The sequence below is a fragment of the Pristiophorus japonicus genome, chromosome 3 (assembly GCF_044704955.1).
Source record: "Pristiophorus japonicus isolate sPriJap1 chromosome 3, sPriJap1.hap1, whole genome shotgun sequence".
Lineage (NCBI taxonomy): Eukaryota > Metazoa > Chordata > Chondrichthyes > Pristiophoridae > Pristiophorus > Pristiophorus japonicus.
Genome location: NC_091979.1, coordinates 241,258,915 through 241,286,743, shown reverse-complemented (window position 1 = coordinate 241,286,743; position 27,829 = coordinate 241,258,915). Strand labels below are relative to the sequence as shown.

At 45.0% G+C, this 27,829-nt stretch overlaps 1 protein-coding gene across 1 annotated transcript; it reads left to right on the top strand.

Annotated features, from left to right (window-relative positions):
- Positions 1–7,524: 7,524 nt before the first annotated feature.
- On the top strand, positions 7,525–11,123 carry nkx3.3 (NK3 homeobox 3). Its single transcript, XM_070874951.1, has 2 exons — positions 7,525–8,141; positions 9,772–11,123. Exons 1-2 carry the CDS (start codon positions 7,784–7,786, stop codon positions 10,245–10,247), a joined length of 834 nt encoding a protein of 277 aa, XP_070731052.1. The 5' UTR covers positions 7,525–7,783; the 3' UTR covers positions 10,248–11,123.
- The last annotated feature ends 16,706 nt before the right edge of the window (positions 11,124–27,829 follow it).

Below are 27,829 nucleotides of genomic sequence, written 5' to 3'. Positions count from 1 at the left end.
TGGTGACCGTTGCACACCAGCCACCACATGGACTTGACAGAGCTAGGCCTTTATCCAGTGGCAAGGATAAACCAGGATGACTGGAGAGCTGCTCTGCTGCACGGACCTAGTGCGCACACATATCGCAGTGTGGGCTGGTCCGTGCTGCCCCTGGGCCCTCGACTCTTCTGGGCCCCGTACCTTCATTTGCTGCACCTCCGCCATATGATGGGACCCTACTAGGTGGCGATCTGATGGGGGATTGTGCCAAAGCTGTACAGTAAGGTAGAACTTGCTTCCTGGATCACAAGTCACTAATACAAATGTACAGGACAAAACACTACTTCCCATTTACTCTTCAAACCCACGAAGGCTGCAGTCTGTCCCATCAGGATGTAAAGCTGCGCCTCTCCACAGGTCACTTCAATTTTAAGCCAGTCACCAGCTGCACATTTAATCAATGGGCATCTTCATTATTATAGTGTTGCCAGTCCTCCTGGATTGTCCTGGAATCTCCAGGAATTAAAGATTTATCCTCTGGACAAGGCTGCGAGCAACCTGGGATAAAAAATATGAGAGATGGGGGAAAATGGCTAGTTGACCATCCAATAGTCAAGAATCATTCAATTGGGTACAGAATATTCTGTTCACTCAGTGGTAGCAATCTCACATCTTAGTCAGAAGGATGTGGGTTCAACCCCCACTCAAGAGACTTGATCTAGGCATGGCACTTCAATACAGTGCTGAGGGAGTGCTGCACTGTAGGAGCTTCCATCTTTCAGAAGAGATGTTAAACCATCTACCCTCTTGGGTGGATGTAAAATATCCCAAAGCACTATTTGAAGAAGAGCACATGAGGTCTCCCGGCCAATATTTATCCCTTAACCAACACCTAAAACATATAATCTGATAATTGATTTCATTGCTGCTAGTGGCAGCTTGCTATGCGGAATTTGGCTGCCTTGTTTCCTACATTACAACAGTGGCTACATACAAGAGTACTTCATTGGCTGTAAAGTGCTTTGAGAAATCCTGGGATTGGGCCCAGTGCTATATAAATGCAATTTCTTTCTTTATCTGTAATATTTGTTTTGCTGGCCTGTGTGGATTAATAGTGCTGCTATAAAACGGTCGCTGGTTTGACTCTGCTGATAGCTTAGATTAGTTAGCAGACTTGGACTATGCTGCTATCTACAAGTTTCGCCTAATCCCGAGGTATGGAAAATGGTCTTCATCACCATGGATTTTGATACACGACCACCCAAAATGGAGGAAGAGCATCCGGGAGGGCGCTGGGCACCTCGAGTCCCATTGCCGAGAACAGGCAGAAACCAAGCATAGACAATGGAAGGAACGTGCAGCAACCCAGGCGCCCTGACCACCCTTTCCTTCAACCACTGTCTGCCCCACCTCTGACAGAGACTGTAGGTCCCGCAATGGACTCCTCAGTCACCTGAGAACTCACTTTTAGAGTGGAAGCAAGTCATCCTCAAATCCGAGGGACTGCCTATGATGATGATCTCCTAATCCAGTAAGTATGGGTCTCAGTGTATACATGTGACAGGCTGGATGGACCAAAGAGCTTTTTCCTGTCCGTCATTGTTCGTATGTTCATGTTTGTATAACTTACACACACTTGCACACAGCCGTACTTAACAACATCTGAATGCCAGTTAAATTTGTAATGTTAATGATGGTTGCTGGGATGGCAGCTTCACTCAAAAGACCAATAATGAAATTGCATGGATTGCAGTTACAAAGTGGGTTTATTGGTCTGATATTGGTCACTACAGTACAGAGGTATAAAGAAAAGAAAGACTTGCATTTATGTTTGCATTTCATGGCTGCCAGATATCCCAAAGCACTTCACACCCAATGGTGTACTTTTTGGAGTGTAGTCACTGTTGTAATGTAGGAGAAGTGGCAGCCAATTTGTGCACAGCAAGCTCCCACAAACAGCAATGTGATAATGACCAGATAATCTTTTTTAGTGATGTTGATTGAGGGATAAAAATTGGCCAAGACACCGGGGAATAATTCCTCTGCTCTTGTTCGGAATAATGCCGTGGGATCTTTTACATCCACTTGAGAGAGCAGACGGGGCTTCGGTTTAACATCTCATCCAAAAGTCGGTACCGCTGAAAGTGTCACACTCCCTCAGCACTGCACTGGCAGTGTCAGCCTAGATTTTGTAACTACATTTGACAATGACATCAAATTGGACAACCTATTGTTCAAGGCGGCAGTATAATTCCAACCACAGATCGCGTGAGGTGTGGCTCCTCCTTGAGGTGATATCACATCAATCAAATCTAACTCTAGGTACTTCACACCTGAGTCACACTCCACAGTGTTTGTCGATGTAAAGATAACATCACCTCAGATTGATGCAAAGTATCTCACACAACCAATTTATAACAAGGAGCCTTGTCACATCTATGCCAACTACTCACTGCACTTATTTTTTTAACTAGTATGCTATTGTGTGTATCAACTAAAGACATTTCAACACCTTCGTGAAGAAAGCCAGGTAAAAATGAATCAATTTGAAGTACAGAAAAAAGGCAGCCTTTAATTTATAACTGAAATGTCAAAAGCACAACATGGCATTAATTTCACCTCGTTGAGTAATGGTTGTTGATTGCAAATTCTTCTCAAGCATGCATTTATTTTGTTAACAACACTGTACACTTAAGAAGCCAAGGTGGCATGCATCAGCAAGTGTTGTATTGTCTCTGTCAGGTATTTTAATCAACGCTTGCAGACTCTCCACCAAATGAGACATGTTAAAAGCCATAACAAACAGCACTACAAGTAACTATCAGGAAGAAAAATTGAGAATTAGAAAAAAATTTAAAGTGGTGTGTTATTGTAGAGAAACTTGTTATTAAAAGCTGGGAGACTGGGAGGATTAACCATGTTTCCTATTCATTTATAGGCCTTGGGATCAAATCCAATTCAAATGATAAGGTTAAAGTCTAGAGATTACTGTGCATGATATTAGTATACAAATGCTTAACATGATTGCTTCATCCATTATTTAATGGACATGTGAGCCCATTTATTTTAAAGAATGAACTGGCATTGACACAGCACTTATCACATTCGCAGAGTGTGCCAAAGCACTTCACAGCCAATTAATTACTTTAGAAGTGTAATCACTGCTGGTATATAGGCAAACACAGCAGCCAACCTTTGCACAGCATCGTCCCACAAACAGCAATGAGATAAAAGTCATGAGTAATGAGATAAAAGTCACATTAATCTGTTTGTTGGTGTTGGCTAAGAGGTAAATGTTGGCCAAGACACCTGGATAACTTCTTTTGCTCTTGTTTGAATAGTGCCATGGAATCTTGTATGCCCATCTGAACAGGCCTTGGTTTAATGTCTCATCTGAAAGATGACACCACTGACAATGTAGTACTCCTTCAATACAGAGCAGATCTCCAGTCATCCTGGTTAATCCTTGCCACTGGATAAAGACCTAGCTCCGTCAAGCCTGTGTGGTTGCTGATGTGCAACGGTCACCACACGTTAAAAAAATCCATGTACATGCATCTTCCATCCCCTCAATTGGAGTTCAGGACTGGAATATCGGATCCTTCGTTGAAACATTTGTGAACTCATGTGGAAGCAAGTCATCCTCATTCAAGGGACTGCCTATGATGATGATGATGTGTGAAATGAGTTTGTGGAGTCTCGGCCCAGCTCTTTGTTTATTACTGACAAACCAAGGTGAGGGGTGAAGGAGGACTGTCAAGGCTGAAAACAATAAGAGAGACGGTCACAAAATGCTGTGCGCCCATCAGCTTTCAGTTAATGATTCCCTTCAGCTATGTCTTCAGTAGGGCACGGTGTCTTTTATTCACTAGGTATAGCTCACTTCTTTCTTTCTCTCGTACGGTGGTAGCAAAGCAAATCAAACATCAATATCCAAGTTGGATATCCAGGCCAAAGCTTCAGGTGTAACTTGTAGGCTGCCTGCATATTCCCTCCGAGGGCAGTGCTCAATGATGTGCTCCAGGGTCTGATTAGGAGCTCCACAGTCGCATGATGGGGATGCTTTAATCTTCTACCTATGGAAAAGGTGGCAGCATCTGTCGTGACCGGTTCTGAGGTGGTTGATGGTTGTCCACTGTTTGCGAGGAAGGTTTGAATCTTCAGGTTGTACTGTGAGGTCCTCGATAAGGAATCCATTCCATATGTCACAGTTCTTCCCAGCATTTCCACTAATAGAAACATAGAAACATAGAAAATAGGTGCAGGAGCAGGCCATTCAGCCCTTCTAGCCTGCACTGCCATTCAATGAGTTCATGGCTGAACATGAAACTTCAGTACCCCCTTCCTGCTTTCTCGCCATACCCCTTGATCCCCCGAGTAGTAAGGACTACATCTAACTCCCTTTTGAATATATTTAGTGAATTGGCCTCAACAACTTTCTGTGGTAGAGAATTCCACAGGTTCACCACTCTCTGGGTGAAGAAGTTTCTCCTCATCTCGGTCCTAAATGGCTTACCCCTTATCCTTAGACTGTGACCCCTGGTTCTGGACTTCCCCAACATTGGGAACATTCTTCCTGCATCTAACCTGTCTAAACCCGTCAGAATTTTAAACGTTTCTATGAGGTCCCCTCTCATTCTTCTGAACTCCAGTGAATACAGGCCCAGTTGATCCAGTCTTTCTTGATAGGTCAGTCCCACCATCCCGGGAATCAGTCTGGTGAATCTTCGCTGCACTCCCTCAATAGCAAGAATGTCCTTCCTCAAGTTAGGAGAACAAAACTGTACACAATACTCCAGGTGTGGCCTCACCAAGGCCCTGTACAACTGTAGCAACACCTCCCTGCCCCTGTACTCAAATCCCCTCGCTATGAAGGCCAACATGCCATTTGCTTTCTTAACTGCCTGCTGTACCTGCATGCCAACCTTCAATGACTGATGTACCATGACACCCAGGTCTCGTTGCACCTTCCCTTTTCCTAATCTGTCACCATTCAGATAATAGTCTGTCTCTCTGTTTTTACCACCAAAGTGGATAACCTCACATTTATCCACATTATACTTCATCTGCCATTCATTTGCCCACTCATCTAACCTATCCAAGTCACTCTGCAGCCTCATAGCATCCTCCTCGCAGCTCACACTGCCACCCAACTTAGTGTCATCCGCAAATTTGGAGATACTACATTTAATCCCCTCGTCTAAATCATTAATGTACAATGTAAACAGCTGGGGCCTCAGCACAGAACTTTGCGGTACCCCACTAGTCACTGCCTGCCATTCTGTGATATGGTATGCTCAGCAGTTCACCCTCCGCACTCCATGAGGACTCTGGATAAATTGAAGTAGGCCGGCCTGGCACAAAGGTAATTGAGGGACATCTCAGAATGCCAGATATATCACATTGACAGGGCAGGATAGAGTTTAGGATATCACCAACTCAGGATTTGATAAATAAGGTTTCATTTAAAAAAAATCAACAGTATTAAAGGAGTTCTGATAGTTTTAACATGAAGCGATCGCACTAGTGAGGATACAGAATAGATTTACCAGCATGTTGCCAGGACTAGAGATATCTAGCTACGAGGAAAGATTGGATAGGCTGGGGTTATTTTCTTTGGAACAGAGGAGGGTGAGGGGAGATTTAATTGAGGTGTATAAAATTATGAGGGGCCGAGATAGAGTGGCTAGGAAGGACCTATTTCCCTTGGCAGAGGGGTCAACAACCAGGGGGCAAACCAGGGGGGAAAAAAACACCCAGAGAGTGGTGGTGCTTTGGAACTCACTGCCTGAAAGGGTGCTAGAGGCAGAAACCCTCATCGCATTTAAAAAGTACTTGGATATGCACTTGACGTGCCATAACCTACAGGACTATCTATGGACCAAGGGTTGGAAAGTGTGATTAGGCTGGATAGCTCTTTTTTTGGCCCGCACAGACACGATGGGCCAAATAGCCTCCTTCTATGCCGTAAATTTCTCTGATTCTACGAATTGAGGGTAGCTTGAAATTTACAAGCTCCAAAAGGAACTCCAAAAAGAACTCCAAAAAGTATTTGAAGGTTTCCAGCCCGAAATTGCCCCCATGCCCAGGCTCCCCTTCTTTCAGTGGGGCAAGGAAGGGTGAGATCAGTCAGAATGTCCCACTTTGACCGCAAGGCTTGAAGGGTGTGCACCCTCTGAAAAAAGCTGGGAGAGCTTTCGTGGACCAGTCCAAATTAATCCTGACGTGAGTGAGTTATGACGGAGCCCCGGCGATGCCACTCCAAGCAGGCCCATTGGAACCAGATTTAATTCCGTTGCTGCAACACTAACGAAAATTCGGCCCTAGCTCAGAACATATTTTTTGCTTCTATCCGTGGCCTTCTTCGGCAAAGGCTCCGAGTTCAGAGATATACGTGTTGCATTCCACAGACTCCCTTGAGTTACCATGCACCGCCTGATCCTGTGGGTGAGAATGGTGCAGTCAGATACCAATTCATACCCAACTGCCTTCCGCGCAAGTTTTATTTTTGAGTAGATAACATTTTGACTTTAAGATCTGGTGCCAGAGGCGGTATTTTTTTATTTACTCCACAATAGTGACTGCACCCCAGGGTTAATTCACTCAGTGATGGGAGGCGAGTGGAGATGTTTCTGAGAAATGTCAGTAAGGCGCTATATAAATGCAAGTCTTCGCTACTTTCCCCACATTACAACAGTGACTACACTCCAAAAGTATTTCCATGGCTGTAAAGCGCTTTGAGACGTCCGGTGGTCGCGAAACGCGCTCTATAAATGCAAGTCTTTTTACTTAATTTGTTCTAGTGTGTGTGTGTATCATTGTAGGTTTGAGAGTCAGCAGAACTTGCTATCTGAGTTTGCTTCGTGTATGTGGCGAGGTGCTGGAGGCGCTTTCAAGAGTCAAGGGAGTAGATGTACTTTATGAATTCCTGGTTTTTACTATTTTAACCGGAGGTGCAAAGGGAGCCAGCGTGGATACTACAGATGCCACTTGCGGAAGGGAATTTTAGACTGCGTATTGACACTGCTGTAAATAATGTCCATTGAAGCATTTTTTGCAGCAATTCCATTTTCTGCACCGTGCGAGTTCAATGGGATTGGCAAAGCCACTTGCAACAATAAGAACAAATCCAACAATCGATTAGCTATGTCGATACTTCCGAAATCGGGTTAATTCATCGACTAGTGCATCTTAGCTGCCACGTAAAGGGATAAGCCTTTGTCAAACCTTGCTGAAAGAATAGTCTGGGTAAATTGAACCCAGTTTAAGACGGTGCCACTGTGCAATTTGAAGATTGGCTCAGAACCTCACCCCATTCCCTCCCCTACCCCGTCAATCTCCCACCTCCGAAATGTGAATCGCCCAACCACATTGGGAGTGGGCGGAGCGACGTCTCGCCGAACGTCCAATCGGGGTCACCCAACACCATCTGTCAATAAACCATGTAAATAAAGTGCGGAAAAAAACGTGATCCCCTCGGCCGCGCCGCTGAAGATTTCGCGGATTTCTTTCTTTTTTTCCCTTCTTCCCCCCCTTTCCCCCCCTCTCTCTCTCTCCCTCTTCTCTCCCAGAACGAATGCCTGGAGCGAATCCGGTAGCAGGAGGTAGTCTGAGGCGTCCGAGAGATTTCTCCAAACGAAAAAAGGCGGATGTGCGAAGATTCGCGAGGAAAGCGAGAAGGAAAACAAGGAAGCTGCGATCTTGGAGTTGGCTCCGACTGAGAGCAAAGAGGGATCTGATTCTGTCTCCTTCACTGATACACATACACACAGACACACACATCTAAATAAAAGGGGGGGAAAAGATGGCAGTTCAAGGAGGCTCCTTGACGCCTTTCACCATCCAAGACATTCTCACCCGGGGCAATGACACCCGCCTCGCTCGGAATCCGCAGCCAGAGCGGCTGACAGTCGACCCGCACCGCGACTCCGGCCGGGCAGCTGGCGAGAGACGAACTCCGCTGGTCGTCGTCAGAATCGAGCAGGACCAGGGGCAGACAGTGACAGGCGGCTTGGCGGAACCCCAGAGCCAACAGGCGGGGAGCAACGAGGGTCTGAGCGGCGACCGGCAGCCGGGGAGCAATGACAACAGGCGGCTGGATATCAACGAGGAATCGAACGAAGGGAGTAACTGGGAGAATAGCACCGAGAAGTTCGACAAAGGTAGGCGGCACGTCTTGAAGAAGAGGCATTTAAATTTGGAGGAACGTGTTCCTAAATGGATCATATTCTGAGATAGTAAGATAGTTCCTCTGGGATATAAGATGATTCCAAGGTTGGCCCGTATTGGGGACAGTGATTTAACTTTATTCAGCACAAACAAGGCATAAACTATATCGTATTCGAGCAGTAGTTTACAGAGCACAATTGAGACTCGTATCACCAGTTGCTTTTATCAGGAATCACAGACCCGACTATAAAATTACAACAGCCCAATTGCTAAACTTTTAACAGTGAAATTGGGACAATAATTCTCTTCAACCTAATTCACGCTTGTTTTGGATATATCGAATGCATTTTAATTGATTTATTTTAACAGTTCCTTCAAAATTTTGTTGTCAGGACTTCAGTCGTCGTGTCCCTTCCGGAATTACTTGAAATTGACAACAGGAAGCGCCGCGCTGCTTTCCACTCGTCAATTGTAAAATCATTCCGTGTGTGCTAAATCCGATTTAAAAAAAAAGTTGTAGCGATTACACAAAATTCAATATTTAGACCCCGGCGCGACTATTACATCAATAAACACGCGTTTGGCGAACGAGATGTAAGAGTTGTAAACGTAACTTATACCTGTTTACAGTATATGTCAACGAGTCTCGTGAAATGGCTGGAATTTTAAAGGACTGATATTTGCCACCTAGAACGTTTATGTGAGAAATAGACAGCTTGTTAAGGCACTTCCTGCTTCGGGACATCAAATCTTTGCAGCGTGTGTTCAATATGAATCCGATTAGTTTAAAGAGTATCAGACTTTATAATCTGATGTACTTTAATTCATTCCTTTTTTTTAGTGCTCTATTAAGTAGTGTTAACAGAGCTAGGGTTGTAATAAATGTGCACTTTCCAGCGATCTACTTGTCAACATTTATAAGCCGGAATAAACCTACTCTGCGGTTCTGCGCCTTCCGATTGAAGAAACGATACAATTTGCAAAATAACATCATAGTGCGCTGTGATTGTGCTTCTTTCATTGCGGAACTGTAAGTAGGCCACAAAATGAGTTAAATCCCTAGATGCGAGAGAGGGAGAGAGACACACACACAAATAGAACTGCACTTAAATCATGTAAGAGCGCTTCCACACATAGAGATGTTTGCATAGACAAGGGTTGAGCTGACTAGGCCCAGGACAATTAGCTGTTTTGAAATGATTGTGATACCAGAGTACAGCAGTTTGTTTCTGAATGAATATTCCATTAACTCCGAGTTAAGTGTATCCAATTTTGAATTATATTTATAAAAGATATGTTATGTAAATCCTGCCCAGGATTTGCCTATCATTCCTGGCCCAGAATGAACTTCTATGGTGAGGCTGTTCTTGAAAAGTTTGTTAAAATCTAACTTGTTGTTTCATATAAGGACGAGGGCCCAACCTTAACCCATTTCCACACAGCTTCCCTGATTCCATATCTATCAGCTATAGTAGGTAAATTTCATGTTGAAGGATATGTACAGTAGAGAAATGGCTCCCGAGAAATGTAAGTCAAACAGGCAAATAAAACCAGGACGCCAGTTGATCGGATGTCCGCACCTTGCCTATTCAATATTCTCACCAGCTCTGTCGAATATTTCAGACGCAGATCGCCAGACCCCGACGGACGACGAGGAGAAGACGGAGAGACTCGCCGCGTCCGAGCAACCCAGCAAATCGGGCAAGAAGCGCTCCCGGGCCGCCTTCTCTCACGCTCAAGTCTTCGAGCTGGAGAGGCGATTCAACCACCAGCGGTACCTGTCGGGCCCCGAGAGAGCAGACTTGGCGGCGGCCCTCAAACTCACAGAGACCCAGGTCAAAATTTGGTTCCAGAACCGGAGGTACAAAACGAAGAAGAGGCAGATGGCGGCAGAACTGGTGGTCAATTCGGTCCCCGCCGCGGCCAAGAAAGTGGCTGTCAGGGTGCTGGTGCGAGACGATCAGAGGCAATACAGCCCGGACGAGTTAGGAAACCCGCATTTGCTCTCGTTATATCAGGCTTATCAATACTACCCCTACATGTACTGCCTCCCAGCCTGGCCTCCTAATGTCATCCCTATCTGTGGCGGAACTCATTGAAAACTCGTTCAAAAAGAACCGACATCTGAAAAAAAAATCGATATTTAAAAAAATATTAAAATGGACTAAACCAAAAAAAAAAATCTTGCAATTGTCTGCAGCCAAATAACAGTCGGTGAGCTGTCTGACCGCCCTCGCATTCACACAAAGGAAATTCGCTGTTTGATTTATATGGGGCAAAGACACAGTGCGAGGCAAAGGCAGAGTGGATCTGTCTGAAGAATTATGACTATTTTTTTGTTTGGGGGGGGGGGGGGGGATCGAGACCGCGGCGAGATTTTGTTTTAAATATTAAAATAACAAAATAGTTCTTCCATGTCAGTCAGACAGTGGTGTTATGACTGGTTGTTCGACGCTGTTACCGACTGACTATGCCCATTAATTAAGTATCGATTGGTTGTAGGCAGCCGAGTAAAGCCATTGGAAGTTATTTTCAAAAAGCCAAGAATGAAACAAACAAAAAAGAGGATCCAAAACTTTCCTGGAGAGATTTGAAGCGCATTTTATGATGAATACTTGACTTGTGTTTTTTTCTACATTAGAAAATAAATGGGAAGCGTGTGACTTTTAAAAGAATGGTTTTTGTTTTTAAAACCAGCCGTCCGGAAGGTGTACTTTTTTTGCACTTCTTTCTGTAAGTAACTAGCAAATACGAACAGAATGTTATAAATATATATTTAAAACTAGCATTTATACTTCAATTGCTGTCGTGACTGAAACGTTCAACGGATTTTAATGTCGGTAAAATATCGAAATCTGTTGGTCTCTTTTATATATTGTATGCTCATATCACTAATATCGCCAAGCTTGCTAGCTCAATTCATAGACTCTTTCAACTTTTTAAGAACAGTTCTTAATTTACTTGATGTAGTTTTTTAATGTTTGCACAATTAAAGTATATTTCTGGCCCTTTTCCGGCAATGATTTGCTGTGGTTGATTTTTGTTTTGTTATGGAAAAAAAGTTTTGAAACCGCCCAAATTTAACCAAAGATGTTCAGGACGGCCCTACATTCCAAAAGTCGACGGTTCTTCACTCCACGATTTCTCTATTCGTCTACTCTGGCCGAGTGAATAACCGATTGGTTGTACAGTGCTCTTCGGAAGGGCATCCTTTACACTCAACTGCACATGGGCCCACTGTGATCATAGTTATTTCAGTAAGATACCTGTTATCGGCTTTCTCGCTTTATGGAGGCGATTGGGGAAGGCAGCGGGTGGGACAACACACGGAGACTGTCTTATTGGAATGGCTGAGACAGTCGAATGAGCTGTGGGAATCAGCAGTATGGCAATGGTTAGTTCTGTGCGCTCGTATAGGGAATCAGTCAACAGGCAGTGAAGATGTACGGAATGATTCTAAAGATGAGGGACTACGGTTACGTGGATAGACTGGAGAAGCTGGGATTGTTCTCCTTGGAGTAGAGAAGGTTGAGAGGAGACTTGATAGAGGTGTTGAAAATCACGAGGCTTCTGGACAGAGTAGATAGAGAGAAACTGTTCCCATTGGCGGAAGGGTCGAGAACCAGAGGACACAGATTTAAGGTGACTGGCAAAAGAAGCAAAGGCGACATAAGAAGACACATTTTTTTACGCAGAGAGTGGTTAGGATCTGGAATGCACGGCCTGAAAAGGTGGTGGAGGCAGACTCAATTGTATCTTTCAAAAGAGAGTTGGATAAATACCTCAAGGGGAAAAATTGCAGGGCTACGGGGGAAGGGCGGGGGAGTGGGACTAGCTGACGTGCTCTTGTAGAGAGCCGGCACGGGCTCGACGGGCTGAATGGCCTGCTTCCGTGCTGTAACCATTCCATGATTCAGTTAATCTGTTCCAGCAATTACCACAATATACTACCACTTGTATAGAACTGACAGAGATAATGCCACTGCACCACGTTATAAATTAATTGCACAGCCACTTTTTTAATGCGGCCCCTGTATTGCTCCTGTGGAGATTATTCAGTTTGATAATAAGTCGATTGACATTTATTCGTCCAGAACCAACTTAAACGATCAATAAAAAAACCTAATACACATAAATTGATGGCTGTTTATTTTTTATTCATGAATAATTTCCCACCTCTCATAGCTACCGTGTACAATCGAATAACATTCCATTAACCAATTATCGACAACAATTCTCGCGGCTTCAGTACTTATTGCGTCCTCTCATTCTTTCCGATTCTGTGGGCAGTATCCATCCCCGAAGAGTCACTGGCCCTTTACCTAGAGTTAAGCAACTTTATTGAATCGTACTTTCAATCCTTATAACGAATGAAGTGTTTGAAACGGAATCATCGGAAACGCGCAGGGCCGACGAGGCATTCGGAAATTAAAGAAAGGCCTTAAGTGGCAAGTAACTTTCCTCTTATTGGTAACCCTCTTTATTTGGGGGAAAGTCAGGGGGGGGGGGGGAGGTGTAGCCCAAGATTGTCAGCAGCACCACTCATTACCAGTATAACTATCTTCCGTCCAGATGTAGCAGGGGGTATAATTGTCTCAAACCAATTAGACCCGATCAGACACAGGCATACAGAAGCCATATAAATACATGTCGAGCTCCCCCAAAAATCTGTTAGATAATGTGTAAACAATCATTTGCATTTAGTTGGCGGTTTTAACCTAGAAAAAACGACCTCAAGGCATTTCCACACGGGCAAACAGAAAAAGTGTCGCCAATACACTGAGATGCTTCTTTAATCGGGTTTATTTATCACATAACAAAAATCGTGAACGTTTTATTTAAACATATTTAAAAATATATATTTTTCTTTCCTTTTAAGCACATTTAAATACCACAACCGTTCATCCTTTTCTGCGAAGACGTGGGGTTTCAATGGGATGTGTACGACATTACTGGCACCTAACGAAAATATCCCCTCTCTAATTACTGTTTATACCCCAATATGAGACAGGATTAAAAGAAAAAGTGGCGCTTCATATTCTTCCTCTCCTCGCTCACAAACAAACACTCGTTATAGAATCATAGAATAGTACAGCACGGAAGGAGGCTATTCGGCCCATCGAGTCTGCGCCGGCTCTTTCGAAGAGCAATCCAGTTAGTCCCACTCTCCAACCCCACCCCAATCCTCCAGTCTGTCCCCATTTCCCTGCAATCTTTTCTCCTTCAAGCATTTATCCAGTTCCCTTTTGAAGGCTACTATTGAATCTGTATCCACCACCCTATTAGGCAGTGCGTTCCAAATCCTGATCACTCCTAATTGTATTGATACGGTAGTTACTGGAGTATAAAAGGGCCAATTCGTCTTTAAATGCTATATTAAAGTCGTCGAGAGTCAGGGAGAAGTAGGAATAACAAGGGGGGAAACTGGAAATATGAAATATAAAACACAGAGACAATGCCGGGGCATTTTAACATTAATTAACCCTTTCTGCTGTGAGACAGGGCATTCGTTGGAATCGAAGTTTAAGTGTCACACAAAAATAAAAGCTTTATGCTGCGATTATCTCAGTGGAATATGCAGAGTTACCAGCAAAGATGCAAGTGTAGGATGGTATGTCTCAATGCCAAAGAGCGCCAGGGAGAGAGATAGAAAATAGAAATTCACAAATATATGAGCATTTATGTTGGAAACGGCATCTTTCATCGAGTTTCCGTGCCGTTCTCTACAGCATACCTTCAATCTCTGGGAATCTCGTCAATAAGCTAACGATTTGTGTCTGCACCGGTCGAGTCGTTTGGCCTCTGCTGTAGAGAAGTGACTATACAGGCCTGTTAATATGTGAGAGGGATATAAAAACAGAAAATGCTGGAAATCTCAGCGGGTCAGGCCTCTGTTTTTATTTCAGATTCCAGCATCCGCAGTATTTTGCTTTTGTGTGAGAGGGATATGTCTAGATAATTTATCATCTCTGGTTGGCCCTTGAGATCACAGGTGGGCACTTGGCCTTCAGGTGCAAAATGTTCCATATTGTGAAGGACTGGTTACTGTAGTCTCCGGCCGTTTGATTATTGAAGGTAGGACGATGCGAATGTCAAGGCGGGGATGTTTTGAGAGCCACAAAGCGTGCTTGGTAAATGCATGTCCAATCTCCCTCTCTCTCCCTCCCCATCTCCCTCTATCTCCCACTCTGTTGCATTCCTTCCCTCTGTCCCTCTCTCGGTTTCTCTTTCTACCCTACCCTCTCTCTCTGCACTGTGACCGGCGCAGACACAAATCGCTAGCTTATTGCTGAGAACCCCATAGAGAACGGCACAGAAACTCGATTAAAGATGTGCTTTCCTTCTCTCTCCCACTCTCTTCCATTCTTTCTCTCTCTCTGTCCCCTTCTCTACCCTACCCCTCTCTCTTCCCATCTCTGGCTATCTGTATTTTTCCCTCTTGCTCTCTCTGTCCCCCTCCCTCCCTCTCTGTTCCCCTCCCTTTCTCCCTCTCTGCCCCCTCCCTTCCTCCATCTCTCTCTGTTCCCCTCCCTCTCTCCCTCTCTATCCCCCTCTCTTCCTCCCTCTCTCTCCCACTCTCTTCAATTCTTTTCCTCTCTCTGGCCCTCTCTCTAACCCACCCATGTCTCCGCATCTGTATCGATCCCTGTCTGTCCCCCTCTCCCGTTCATCCACCCTTTCCCTCTCCCCCTTTCTCTGTCCCTCTCTCTCTTTGTCCCTCAGTCTGTCTGCCCCCTCTCCTTTCTCTCTCCAGCCTTCATAGTTGTATCAATTTAACAATAACCGAATGAAAAGTATGATACAAAAATGAAGTGGAAAATATGTGGCGAGGAGACGCTTTGTCCCACCTTGAAACTCCACGCCTGGTATTCGCACGGCAGTCAGGACAAGAGCATTTGAAAGGGGCCTGATTGCACATTTAACAGCATGGACTGAATTATAAATGAACAGGGCTCAATATTGTTGAACAAACTTATTTAGGCACAAAAAAAAACAGAAAATGCTGGCAACACTCGGAGGTCACACAGCATCTGTGGAGAGAGAAAGAGGCTAACGTTTCAGGTCGATGATCTTTCGTTATTTTGCCGCAGCCCTGTTGTTGAACAGATTTTGGCAACCATACGTTGGTGGGACCATGGCTTTACAATTAACCAAGAAAGATGAAAAATACCTAACCGACTGAAATGACCAGGTGAACCGGGGCTGTATCAGTAATTGATGGTCCTGTATAACGGCTCACGTTTACAAAAATACATTTGTCTAAAGAACGGGATCTTTTGGGAGATTTTTGGATTTTAATAAAACGCAATGCCTCAGTGTTTCGCTCCATGTCTATTTGCGGCGTTCTCTGTATATGTTTCAGCGTTGTTCTGTTCGTATGTTCAATTTACACTGGAACAGTTTCCAAATCTTTAACCTTCAATTCGCTTTGTATATAATAAATCACGAAAATCAGTCCGAGTCAGCCTGTGGATTTGGGAGGTCTGAAATGGAGCCGTAGAGGTGTTGCCATGTGAGAACATCACCTGCGATACACCAGACCAATGATATGGCATAAACCAGTGCTGGCGGTTTCCCGGGCGTTCCCGGCACAGTTCAGGCTCCCACTCAATCGCATATTTAGATACACCCGAGATACAAAGGCCTTCCCTCGCTGTACCATAACATTCCCTTGAAAGAAAGCGACTTTTTGTTGAAGTTCGATGCGAAGTTTGGAATTAGGGGTAAAACTAAATATAAAAAGAGAGAAAAAAATAGAATAGAGCTTTCGTTACCTGTGCTGTGGGGAAATATTAAAAGACGGTTGGTATTTCAAGCTCAGACAGACCTCTCTTCAGACTGCACTCATTGAGTGGATAGGTACTTGAATGTGTTCCGAGGAGTGTACTTGGAGTGCATTTTGCGTTCTTAGAATACAAGTGCCGGGGAATTAAATGGTCAACTTGTTTGCACAAGAAATATGCCAGTGTGACACCCTCTCCCACACCCTCACCCTGCGTGCAATCTCTGCCCGTGTCACTGGCCATAGTTGGACTGGAAATTGCACCCGTCTGGACAACCCCGGCACTGCTCCTCTGATAACCTCGCCGTCACTCAAACACAGTGACGCCTGATAATGACGGGAAGTTGCAAGTCCCAGCACTGGATATGTACAGTATGCATCATCGTTTTTTTTCAGACCCTAGAAGGATAGGTTTAAGCAGGAGGTAAATCGGATTATTCCACAGCCGATGTTTACAAGGATGTGTGGAGAGGAGTCGCATTAAAGGGACATCTTCTCAGCTAGAAGGTGCACCAGCTCGTCGCTTGCAATGCAAAGTTCACCAGACGAAATACTACACTTTGAAATGGTCAACTTTTACTTATTGAATTGCGACTATCCCTCACTTACAATCCAATCGTCGGAACTAAATCAAAACTGCAGATGCTGGGTATTTGAACTAAAAACTGATGTAAATGGAACAACCCCATAAACAACATCATCATCCTAGGCAGTCTCTCGGAATTGAGGAAGACTTGCTTCCATTCTAAAAGTGAGTTCTCAGGTGACTGTACATTCCAATATGGGAATTACAGTCTCTGTAACAGGTGGGGCAAACAGTGGTTGAAGGAAAGGGTGGGTGGGGAGTCTGGTTTGCTGCATGCTCCTTCTGCTGCCTGCGCTTGTTTTCTGCATGCTCTCAATGATGAGACTCGAGGTGCTCAGCACCCTCCCAGGTGTTCTTCCTCCACTTTGGGCAGTCTTGGGCCAGGGACTCCCAGGTGTCGGTGGGGATGTTGCACTTTATCAAGGATGCTTTGAGGGTGTCCTTGAAACGTTTCCTCTACCCACCTGGGGCTCACTTCCTGTGTAGGAGTTCCGAGTAGAGCGCTACTTTGGGAGTTTCGTATCGGGCATGTGGATGATGTGGCCCACCCAACAGAGCTGGTTGAGTGTGGTCAGTGCTTCAATACTGGGGATGTTGGCCTGATCGAGAACACTGACATTGGTGCATCTATCCTCCCAGTGGATTTGCAAGATCTTGCAGGAGGCAGCACTGATGGTACTTCTCCAGTGCTTTGAGATGTCTATTGTATATGGTCCACGTCTCTGAGCCATATAAGAGGGTGAGTATCACTACTGCCTTATAGACCATATTGGTGCCAGATTTGAGGTCCTGGTCTTCAAATAATCTCTTCCTCAGGTGACTGAAGGCTGTGCTGGCACACTGAAGGCGGTGTTGGACATCGTCATCGATGTCTGCCCTTGCTGATAGTAGGCTCCTGAGGTATGGAAAATGGTCCAAGTTGTCCAAGGCCGCGCCATGGACTTTGAAGACTGGGGGGCAGTGCTGTATGGCGGGATCATAAACACTCCACCTCTCAAATACTAATCGATCTTGTCTCCTTTCAGAGACTGTTGTGCATTTCCAGCATTTCTCATTTTTAGTCGCATATTCATACATTGCTGCCACAGTATGTATAGATCAGTGTGCACAAGACCAGGTAGCAGGGGAATTAGACTTATAATACTGGGTTAGGGACTGGTGCAGGTATCTTGTATTGTGCCAGGTTTAATAAACCTTTTATGTCAAATATCAATCAAGTGCTTCCAGTTTGTGAATGGAATTGAATCAACAACAAAAAAAACTCTTATAGCCACAATGAATATCAGCCCTAGGCTTCTCCATGTAGCTCACCTTTGTACCGTGTGTATTGTGTTTAATCAGATTACACCCAGTAATGTCCACGCGCCATGTTAAACGCCTCTGTTTCATTTACCAAGGCTGACGGCGCAGAAAACCTCATGAAACAATTTAGATTCCAATCGACACGCGAAGATGAAAGTACCCAGACATGGCGGCACACGCCAAACTAACAATTCATCACTGTTTCTGATAAGCGATTTAATTATTTCAATTTTCGCTGAAGTTTGAAGAAGATTTGACTTATCCAGTAACCGACTGCAATTGTCCAGAATCTTTGTTTTTATTTAAAAAGAGTGACATCACCCACCTCATGGGACTTAAAAGACCTTCCTTGATCAGTTCAGTTAAATCAGAAAAGGTGAGTTCTGTTCCCTTCTGTTTCACCATCTCCCCAATACAATCCCATACGAACTGTGAACTTTTACCCATATAAAATGGGTGTCACTTAGAATTTATTGCCCTTCCTTGGTTGCCCTAGAGACGGTGATGGTGGGCCTTCTTCTTGAACCACTTTTTACTGGTTTTGTATAATTCAGTTAACTTCACATGGCATTTAAGCCTCAACTACACTGCTGTGGGTCTGGAGTCACATGTAGGCCAGGCCGGGTAAGGGCGGTAGATTTCCTTCCCTAAAGGATATTAGTGAACCAGATGGGTTTTTAACCACAATCCGACAGCTTCATGGTCACTTTATAGACAGAATGTTATTCGTAATACCTATCAAGTGATCATTCTAGCTAATGTTTAATTCTGATGAATCATCCTTATCATACTCAATTGCCTCCACCCCATAGAGTTACTGTTGAAGTATAGATACTTAAATGACTGCACTCATTATAGACACTATAAACTCATTGAGAAAGCTTTCTGAAGATTGTCCCTGTCGTTTTTAATATCACTTTTTCACTTCCCCTGTGAATGAACGCACAGGGCCCACAATTAACTTTCTGTTATTAATTATAAATGGCACTCTTCAGAAGCTCACTGTTAAATAAACAAAGGGCGCTGATTTGATCTTTAGAAACTGAGAGAGCTCGGCGAAGGGCCAATGCTTCTATTGCAGAACAGCACACAGGTTGAAAAGAGGTGAATCAAAATTTTGGGAAAACTCGCAAATGCTGGAAATCTGCTATAAAAACAAAAGGTGCTTCATGTATCTTAACCCGAATTTCCCTTCGTACGCCGTGTACCTCCAATGTTTACTTCACCGCAAGTAGTAGTGATTTAAGTGGGACCAGACTTTGGGTGTTATGAGCTGTGGGAGGGAGGGGAGACTGGGTGGGAGCGGTTAACCAATTCCACAATCTCGAGTTTCTGCTAAAAAAAATAGGTTAAATCCTGATTTCAACACAGCGAGGAGACAGGCGAGAAGGAAGGGTTGTGTGGCACGATAGCTGGAGTTTAGGAGCGTTTAGAAAGTTCAGGGAAGCAACGACTTTAGTGAGCTTGTCTGTGTGTAAATAAAAAGGATGGGTAGAAAGTATGCAGGATACGTTATCAAACAAAGGGACGGTGAAGGTTCAATCAACAATTTCTTTAGAGTTCTTTACAAGGATTTCACTTGGTAAACACACGCTCTAACTCACTATCCCCCATCCGAAGTAGAGTTATGTATTTTCATCATGTTAGTTGCCAAAAAGGCAGGCGTCCAAAATCTGTCCAAAATCTGACAGGGGCAGCAGATGTAACTAAAATGTGCACATTATGCAAAAGATCTGAATAGCTGATACATCGGCGGATTAAATTGCACCCATTGCCTGGAACTACTGCCGGTGTCGAGTTCAGGCCCTTGTCCCTTCAGGAGATTTGATTCCGGTTGTGTAGCGGCTTTATGAAAAGAGAACGGGTATTCAATTTGTATTCCTCGTGGAACCCAAACACAATGTATAAAGGAAAAATAAATAAAAGGAGTACATTATATTTACCTGATATTCGACACTGGGAAGTTGAGTGTATTCATTTAGACCAGCCATGTATCGCAATTCGACTAAACCACTCACCTGGGAAGTTTTCAGTTTATCACAATCACAACCAATTGTAATTCGTTATTTATGAATCTATTATTATCAAGCATCAAAGGCCAGCACACATTATGCCGCACATCTGAACGAATCCAGCAGCTGGAGGTTACAACATGGACCGTGCGCCGTGAAAATCCATGGTCTTTAGATTCAAACATTTCAATCCATTGTCCATAAAAAGAATGTGCGTTTAACGGGAATAGACCCCAAGAAGAGGGCGCAGGTTCCAGTGGGATGGGGATCCTTGTCAATCATGATGATCGATCTGCCTCTGCTTGTCTGTCTATTTTTATCGCTTTCTTTCCAACTATCAATCGATTCTTCTATCAATTCTTCCATCTATCAATTCTTCTATCTATCAATCGATTTTTCAATTCATCTATCAATTCTATCTATCTATCAATCAATTCTTCAATCTATCTATCTATCTATCTATCTATCTATCTATCTATCTATCTATCTATATCTATCAATTCTTCTCATGCCTTTTACTCCAATGTCATTTAAAATGTGTCACACAAACACTTAGAGCGAATCATTCTACTGGTATATAAACACAGAATGCTGGAAATACTCAGCAGCTCAGGCAGCGTCTGTGGAGAGAGAAACAGAGTTAATATTTCAGGTCGGTGACCTTTCGTCAGAACGTTCTATTGGTATATTTTGTAACTACATTAGATTTACAAAACCACAGCTCGAATAACAGATAATACATTAATAATACAATACAGTAAGGGATGCAAAACCTATTTATTAACAACTGCTTCCAAAGTTAACCCATGAAATTAAACTGCAGTCATGATTAACAGCTCGAAACTACATATTTTCCACAAAAAAGTCATTAAAATAATATGTGAGATAATCTAAAATTGTTGCGGTAACACAGCAATCCCAAGGTGTTGATCCAGCTGCAGTGATGAGTGCGATATAAGTGTGTGTCTGTGAGATGTGTGTGTGATGTGTAAGGTGTATATTTGTGTGTCTGTGTGATATACATGTGTGTCTGTGTGAAATGTGTGTGTGTATGTATGTGTAAGAGGGTATGTGATGTATGTATGCAAACATCATCATCATAGGCAGTCCCTCGAAATCAAGGAAGACTTCCACTCCAAAATTGAGTTCTCAGGTGACTGAACAGTCCAATATGGAAATTACAGTCTCTGTCACAGGTGGGACAGACAGTCATTGAAGGAAAGGATGGGTGGGGAGTCTGGTTTGTTGCACGCTCCTTCTGCTGCCTGTGCTTGTTTTCTGCATGCTCTCGATGAGGTGCTCAGCACCCTCCCGGATGCTCTTCCTCCACTTAGGGCAATATATGTGCATGTTTGCATGTGCATTTGTTTGTATGTATGTGTGAGATAGTTGAGTGCATGATGTGTGTATGAGAGAGAAAATAAATACTTGCATTTATAGAGCGTCTTTTATGGCATCAGGACATCCCAATGCGCTTTACAGCCAATGAAGTACTTTTTGGAGTGTAGTCACTGTTGTAATGTGGGAAGCGCGGCAGCCAATTTGTGCGCAGCAAGTTCCCACAAACAGCAATGTGATAATGACCAGATGTGGTTGTGGTGGTGTTGGTTGAGGGACAAATATTGGCCAGGACACTGAGAATAACTCCCCTGCTCTTCTTCCAAATAGTGCCATGGCATCTTTTACATCCACCTGAGAGGGCAATCAGGACCTCGGTTTAACGTCTCATCTGAAAGAGGACACTGAGTGTCAGCCTAGAATTTTGTGCTCAACCCACAACCATCTGGCTCAGAGGCGAGAGTGCTACCAACTTAGCCAGGGTTGGTATATGTGCCTATCTGTGTGTGTGTGTGCGCGAGCTGTGTGTTATATGCATGTATCTGTGCTTGTGTTTGCATATGTATGAAATAAGATATCTAACTCTGTTACGAGATATGTGTACAATGTGTGTTTATGTATGTATGTGCCACATGTGAGAAAGGTGTCTGTGATATGTATATTTATTTGAGTGTACATTGTATTGTATTGTGGTCCATTAACCAAATTTGAGTACATGGATGGTATATCACTACACAACTGTATACAAACACCTCAACCCCCAATATTGAGTCATCTTATCATGTGCTGCAGTGTGTTAGGCTTTTCCTCAGACCAAGATATCCCTAATATTCAAATATTGAGTCTCTGCATTCCATAGGGCAATTAACTCTGTGAAGCACTTTAAAACATTTGCATATGAGAAAGGACGCAATATAACTACTAGTACTAACTTTATTGCAGTTTTTTTTATTCGTTCATGGGATGTAGGCATCGCTGGCAAAGCCAACATTGACTGCCCATCCCTATGTGATATAATTGCATATTAAACTGTGAGATATGATCCTCAGACCCATTCAATGTACTATGTTTGATGCACATGTACAAAAGCAAAAGCAAAATCCTGTGGATGCTGGAATCTGAAATAAAAACAGAGAATGCTGGAAATCTCAGCGGGTCAGGCAGCATCTGTGGAGAGAAAAACAAAGTTTACGTTTTGGGTCGACGATCCTTCATCAGAACTGCCGTCTGTTCGAAAAGAGCACATTCCTAAGCACTGAAGCGGGGAGAGGAAGAAAGAACAAAAGGGAAGATCTGTGATAGGGTGGAAGGCAGGAGAGATTAGAGAGTCAAAAGGGATGATGGGCCGAATTGAAATGTAATGACCGAAGTGAGAAAAATGTTAAGCTGGATAGCGTGTGAATGGCGTTCGAGACAAAGGGAAAAAAATGAAAAGAAAGAAGAAAAAAACATAAGCTGGGGGTGGGTGTGGGCGGGGGGGAAGGGAGCCAAAAATGGCCAGAGGTTATGCTCTGAAATTGTTCAACTCGATGTTGAGTGCAGAGGCCGTAAAGTGCCTAAACGAAAGATGAGGCGGTGTTCCTCGAGTTTGCGTTGAGCTTCATTGGAACAGTGGAGGAGTCCGAGGATAGAGATATCAGAGTGGGAGTGGTGGAGAATTAAAGTGACAGGGAACCGGAAGCTCGGGGTCACACTTATGGACTGAAGGGAGTTGTTCAGCAAAGCAGTCACACAATCTACGCTTGGTCTGCCCCAATGTAGAAAAGACCACATTGCGAGCAGCGAATACAGTATACCAAATTTAAAGAAGTACAAGTAAATCACTGTTTCACCTGGAAGGAGTAGTTGGGGCCTTGGATAGTGGGAAGGGAGGAGGTAAAACTGAAGGCATCTCCTGCGCTTGCACGGGAAGGTGCCGTGGAAAGGGGATGGAGTGCTGGGGGTGACTGCGGAATGGACGAGGGTGTCGCAGCGGGAGCGGTCCCTTAGGAATGCTGAGAGGGAGAGAGAGAGACTAAGGGAAAGTGTGTGTGTGAGAGAGAGACTAGGGGAAAGTGTGTGAGAGAGAGAGAGACTAGGGGAAAGTGTGTGTGTGAGAGAGAGACTAGGGGAAAGTGTGTGAGAGAGAGAGACTAGGGGAAAGTGTGTGTGTGTGAGAGAGAGAGACTAGGGGAAAGTGTGTGTGAGAGAGAGAGACTAGGGGAAAGTGTGTGTGTGAGAGAGAGAGAGACTAGGGGAAAGTGTGTGTGTGTGTGAGAGAGAGGCGAGGGGGAAGTGTGTGTGTGTGTGAGAGTGAGGCGAGGGGGAAGTGTGTGTGAGAGAGAGAGAGAAAGAGAGAGACTAGGGGAAAGTGTGTGTGTGAGAGAGAGACTAGGGGAAAGTGTGTGTGTGAGAGAGAGACTAGGGGCAAGTGTGTGTGAGAGAGAGAGAGAGAGAGGCTAGGGGAAAGTGTGCGTGTGAGAGAGAGAGAGACTAGGAGAAAGTTAGTGTGAGAGAGAGAGAGACTAGGGGAAAGTGTGTGTGTGTGTGTGAGAGAGAGAGAGAGAGACTAGGGGAAAGTGTGTATGTCAGAGAGAGAGAGAGACTAGGGGAAAGCGTGTGTGTGAGAGAGAGACTAGGGGCAAGTGTGTGTGAGAGAGAGAGAGAGAGAGGCTAGGGGAACGTGTGCGTGAGAGAGAGAGAGAGACTAGGAGAAAGTTAGTGTGAGAGAGAGAGAGACTAGGGGAAAGTGTGTGTGTGTGTGTGAGAGAGAGAGAGAGAGACTAGGGGAAAGTGTGTATGTCAGAGAGAGAGAGAGACTAGGAGAAAGCGTGTGTGTGAGAGAGAGACTAGGGGCAAGTGTGTGTGAGAGAGAGAGAGAGAGAGGCTAGGGGAAAGTGTGCGTGTGAGAGAGAGAGAGACTAGGAGAAAGTTAGTGTGAGAGAGAGAGAGACTAGGAAAAAGTGTGTGTGTGAGAGAGAGAGAGGGAGAGAGACAAGGAAAAAGTGTGTGTGTGAGAGAGAGAGAGAGACGAGGGGAAAGTGTGTGTGTGTGAGAGACAGAGAGACAAGGGGAAAGTATGTGTGTGAGAGGGAGAGAGAGACGAGGGGAAAGTGTGTGTGTGTGAGAAAGAGAGACGAGGGGAAAGTGTGTGAGAAAGAGAGAGATAGACTAGGGGAAAGTGTGTGTGTGGGAGAGAGAGAGAGAGAGAGAGAGACTAGGAGAAAGTGTGTGTGTGTCTATGTGTGAGAGAGAGAGAGAGAGAGAGAGAGACTAGGGGAAAGTGTGTGTGTGTGTGAGAGAGAGAGAGAGAGAGAGAGACTAGGGGAAAGTGTGTGAGAGAGAGAGAGAGACTCGGGGAAAGTGTGTGTGTGTGTGTGAGAGAGAGAGAGGGAGAGAGACTAGGAGAAAGTGTGAGAGAGAGAGAGATAGACGAGGGGAAAGTGTGTGAGAGAGAGAGAGAGAGAGAGAGAGACTAGGGGAAAGTGTGTGTGTGAGAGAGAGAGAGAGACTAGCGGAAAGTGTGTGAGAGATAAAGAGCTAGACTGGGGGAAAGTGTGTGTGTGTGTGAGAGAGAGAGAGAGAGACTAGGGGAAAGTGTGTGAGAGAGAGAGAGAGAGAGACTAGGGGAAAGTGTGTGTGTGAGAGAGAGAGATAGACTAGGGGAAAGTGTGTGTGTGTGAGAGAGAGAGAGAGAGAGAGAGAGACTAGGAGAAAATGTGTGTGTGTGTGAGAGAGAGGCTAGGGGCAAGTGTGTGTGAGAGAGAGACGAGGGGAAAGTGTGAGAGAGAGAAAGAGACGAGGGGAAAGTGTGTGTGTGCGTTATAGAGGGAGAGAGAGAGAGAGACTAGGCGAAAGTGTGTGTGTGTGTGAGAGAGAGAGACGAGGAGAAAGTTAGTGTGAGAGAGAGAGAGACTAGGGGAAAGTGTGTGTGTGAGAGAGAGAGAGAGACTAGGGGAAAGTGTGTGTGTGTGAGAGAGACTAGGGGAAACTGTGTGTGAGAGAGAGAGAGACTAGGGAAAAGTGTGTGTGTGAGAGAGAGAGAGAGAGACTAGGAGAAAGTGTGTGTGAGAGAGAGAGAGAGTCGAGGGGAATGTGTGTGAGAGAGAGAGAGAGACTAGGGGCAAGTGTGTGTGTGAGATAGAGAGAGAGACTAGGGGAAAGTGTGTGAGAGAGAGAGAGAGATAGACTAGGGGAAAGTGTGTGTGTGTGTGAGAGAGAGAGAGAGAGAAAGAGACAAGGAGAAAATGTGTGTGTGTGTGAGAGAGAGACTAGGGGAATGTGTGTGTGTGTGTGAGAGAGAGAGAGAGAGAGATAGACTAGGGGAAAGTGTGTGTGTGTGTGAGAGAGAGAGAGAGAGAGACTAGGGGAAAGTGTGTGAGAGAGAGAGAGACTCGGGGAAAGTGTGTGTGTGTGAGAGAGAGAGAGAGACTAGGGGAAAGTGTGTGTGTGAGAGAGAGAGACTAGGGGAACGTGTGTGTGAGAGAGAGAGAGAGATAGACTAGGGAAAAGTGTATGTGTGTGAGAGAGAGAGAGAGAGAGACTAGGGGAAAGTGTGTGTGTGAGAGAGAGAGAGAGAGTAGGGGAAAGTGTGTGTGTGAGAGAGAGAGAGAGAGACTGGGGGAAAGTGTGTGAGAGAGAGAGAGAGAGAGAGATCGACGAGGGGAAAGTGTGTGTGTGAGAGAGAGAGAGAGACTAGGGGAAAGTGTGTGACAGAGAGAGAGAGAGACTAGGGGAAAGTGTGTGTGTGTGAGAGAGAGAGAGAGAGAGACTAGGGGAAAGTGTGTGTGTGAGAGAGAGAGAGAGACTAGGGGAAAGTGTGTGTGTGAGGCAGAGAGAGAGAGACTAGGGGAAAGTGTGTGTGTGTGAGAGAGAGAGAGAGTGGCTAGCGGAAAGTGTGTGTGTGTGAGAGAGAGAGAGAGACTAGGGGAAAGTGTGTGTGTGTGAGAGAGAGAGAGAGACTAGGGGAAAGTGTGTGTGTGAGAGAGAGAGAGAGAGAGACTACGGGAAAGTGTGTGTGTGGGAGAAAGAGAGAGAGAGAGAGAGAGACTAGGGGAAAGTGTGTGTGTGAGAGAGAGAGAGACGAGGGGAAAGTGTGTGAGAGAGAGAGACGAGGGGAAAGTGTGTGTGAGAGAGAGAGAGAGATAGTCTAGGGGAAAGTGTGTGTGTGTGTGAGAGAGAGAGAGAGAGAGAGAGACTAGGAGAAAGTGTGTGTGTGTGTGTGTGTGTGTGTGTGTGTGAGAGAGAGAGAGAGAGAGAGAGAGACTAGGGGAAAGTGTGTGTGTGAGAGAGAGAGAGAGAGAGAGAGAGACTAGGGGAAAGTGTGTGTGTGTGTGAGAGAGAGAGAGAGAGAGAGAGAGAGAGAGACTAGCGGAAAGTGTGTGTGTGAGAGAGAGACTAGGGGAAAGTGTGTGTGTGACAGAGAGAGAGAGAAACTAGGGGAAAGCGTGTGTGTGAGAGAGAGAGAGAGAGAGGCTAGGGGAAAGTGTGCGTGTGAGAGAGAGAGAGACTAGGAGAAAGTTAGTGTGAGAGAGAGAGAGACTAGGAAAAAGTGTGTGTGTGAGAGAGAGAGAGGGAGAGAGACTAGGAAAAAGTGTGTGTGTGAGAGAGAGAGAGAGACGAGGGGAAAGTGTGTGTGTGTGAGAGACAGAGAGACAAGGGGAAAGTGTGTGTGTGAGAGGGAGAGAGAGACGAGGGGAAAGTGTGTGTGTGTGAGAAAGAGAGACGAGGGGAAAGTGTGTGAGAAAGAGAGAGATAGACTAGGGGAAAGTGTGTGTGTGGGAGAGAGAGAGAGAGAGAGAGAGACTAGGAGAAAGTGTGTGTGTGTGTATGTGTGAGAGAGAGAGAGAGAGAGAGAGAGAGACTAGGGGAAAGTGTGTGTGTGTGTGAGAGAGAGAGAGAGAGAGAGAGACTAGGGGAAAGTGTGTGAGAGAGAGAGAGAGACTCGGGGAAAGTGTGTGTGTGTGTGTGAGAGAGAGAGGGAGAGAGACTAGGAGAAAGTGTGAGAGAGAGAGAGATAGACGAGGGGAAAGTGTGTGAGAGAGAGAGAGAGAGAGAGAGAGACTAGGGGAAAGTGTGTGTGTGAGAGAGAGAGAGAGACTAGCGGAAAGTGTGTGAGAGATAAAGAGCTAGACTGGGGGAAAGTGTGTGTGTGTGTGAGAGAGAGAGAGAGAGACTAGGGGAAAGTGTGTGAGAGAGAGAGAGAGAGAGACTAGGGGAAAGTGTGTGTGTGAGAGAGAGAGATAGACTAGGGGAAAGTGTGTGTGTGTGAGAGAGAGAGAGAGAGAGAGAGAGACTAGGAGAAAGTGTGTGTGTGTGTGAGAGAGAGGCTAGGGGCAAGTGTGTGTGAGAGAGAGACGAGGGGAAAGTGTGAGAGAGAGAAAGAGACGAGGGGAAAGTGTGTGTGTGCGTTATAGAGGGAGAGAGAGAGAGAGACTAGGCGAAAGTGTGTGTGTGTGTGAGAGAGAGAGACGAGGAGAAAGTTAGTGTGAGAGAGAGAGAGACTAGGGGAAAGTGTGTGTGTGAGAGAGAGAGAGAGACTAGGGGAAAGTGTGTGTGTGTGAGAGAGACTAGGGGAAACTGTGTGTGAGAGAGAGAGAGACTAGGGAAAAGTGTGTGTGTGAGAGAGAGAGAGAGAGACTAGGAGAAAGTGTGTGTGAGAGAGAGAGAGAGTCGAGGGGA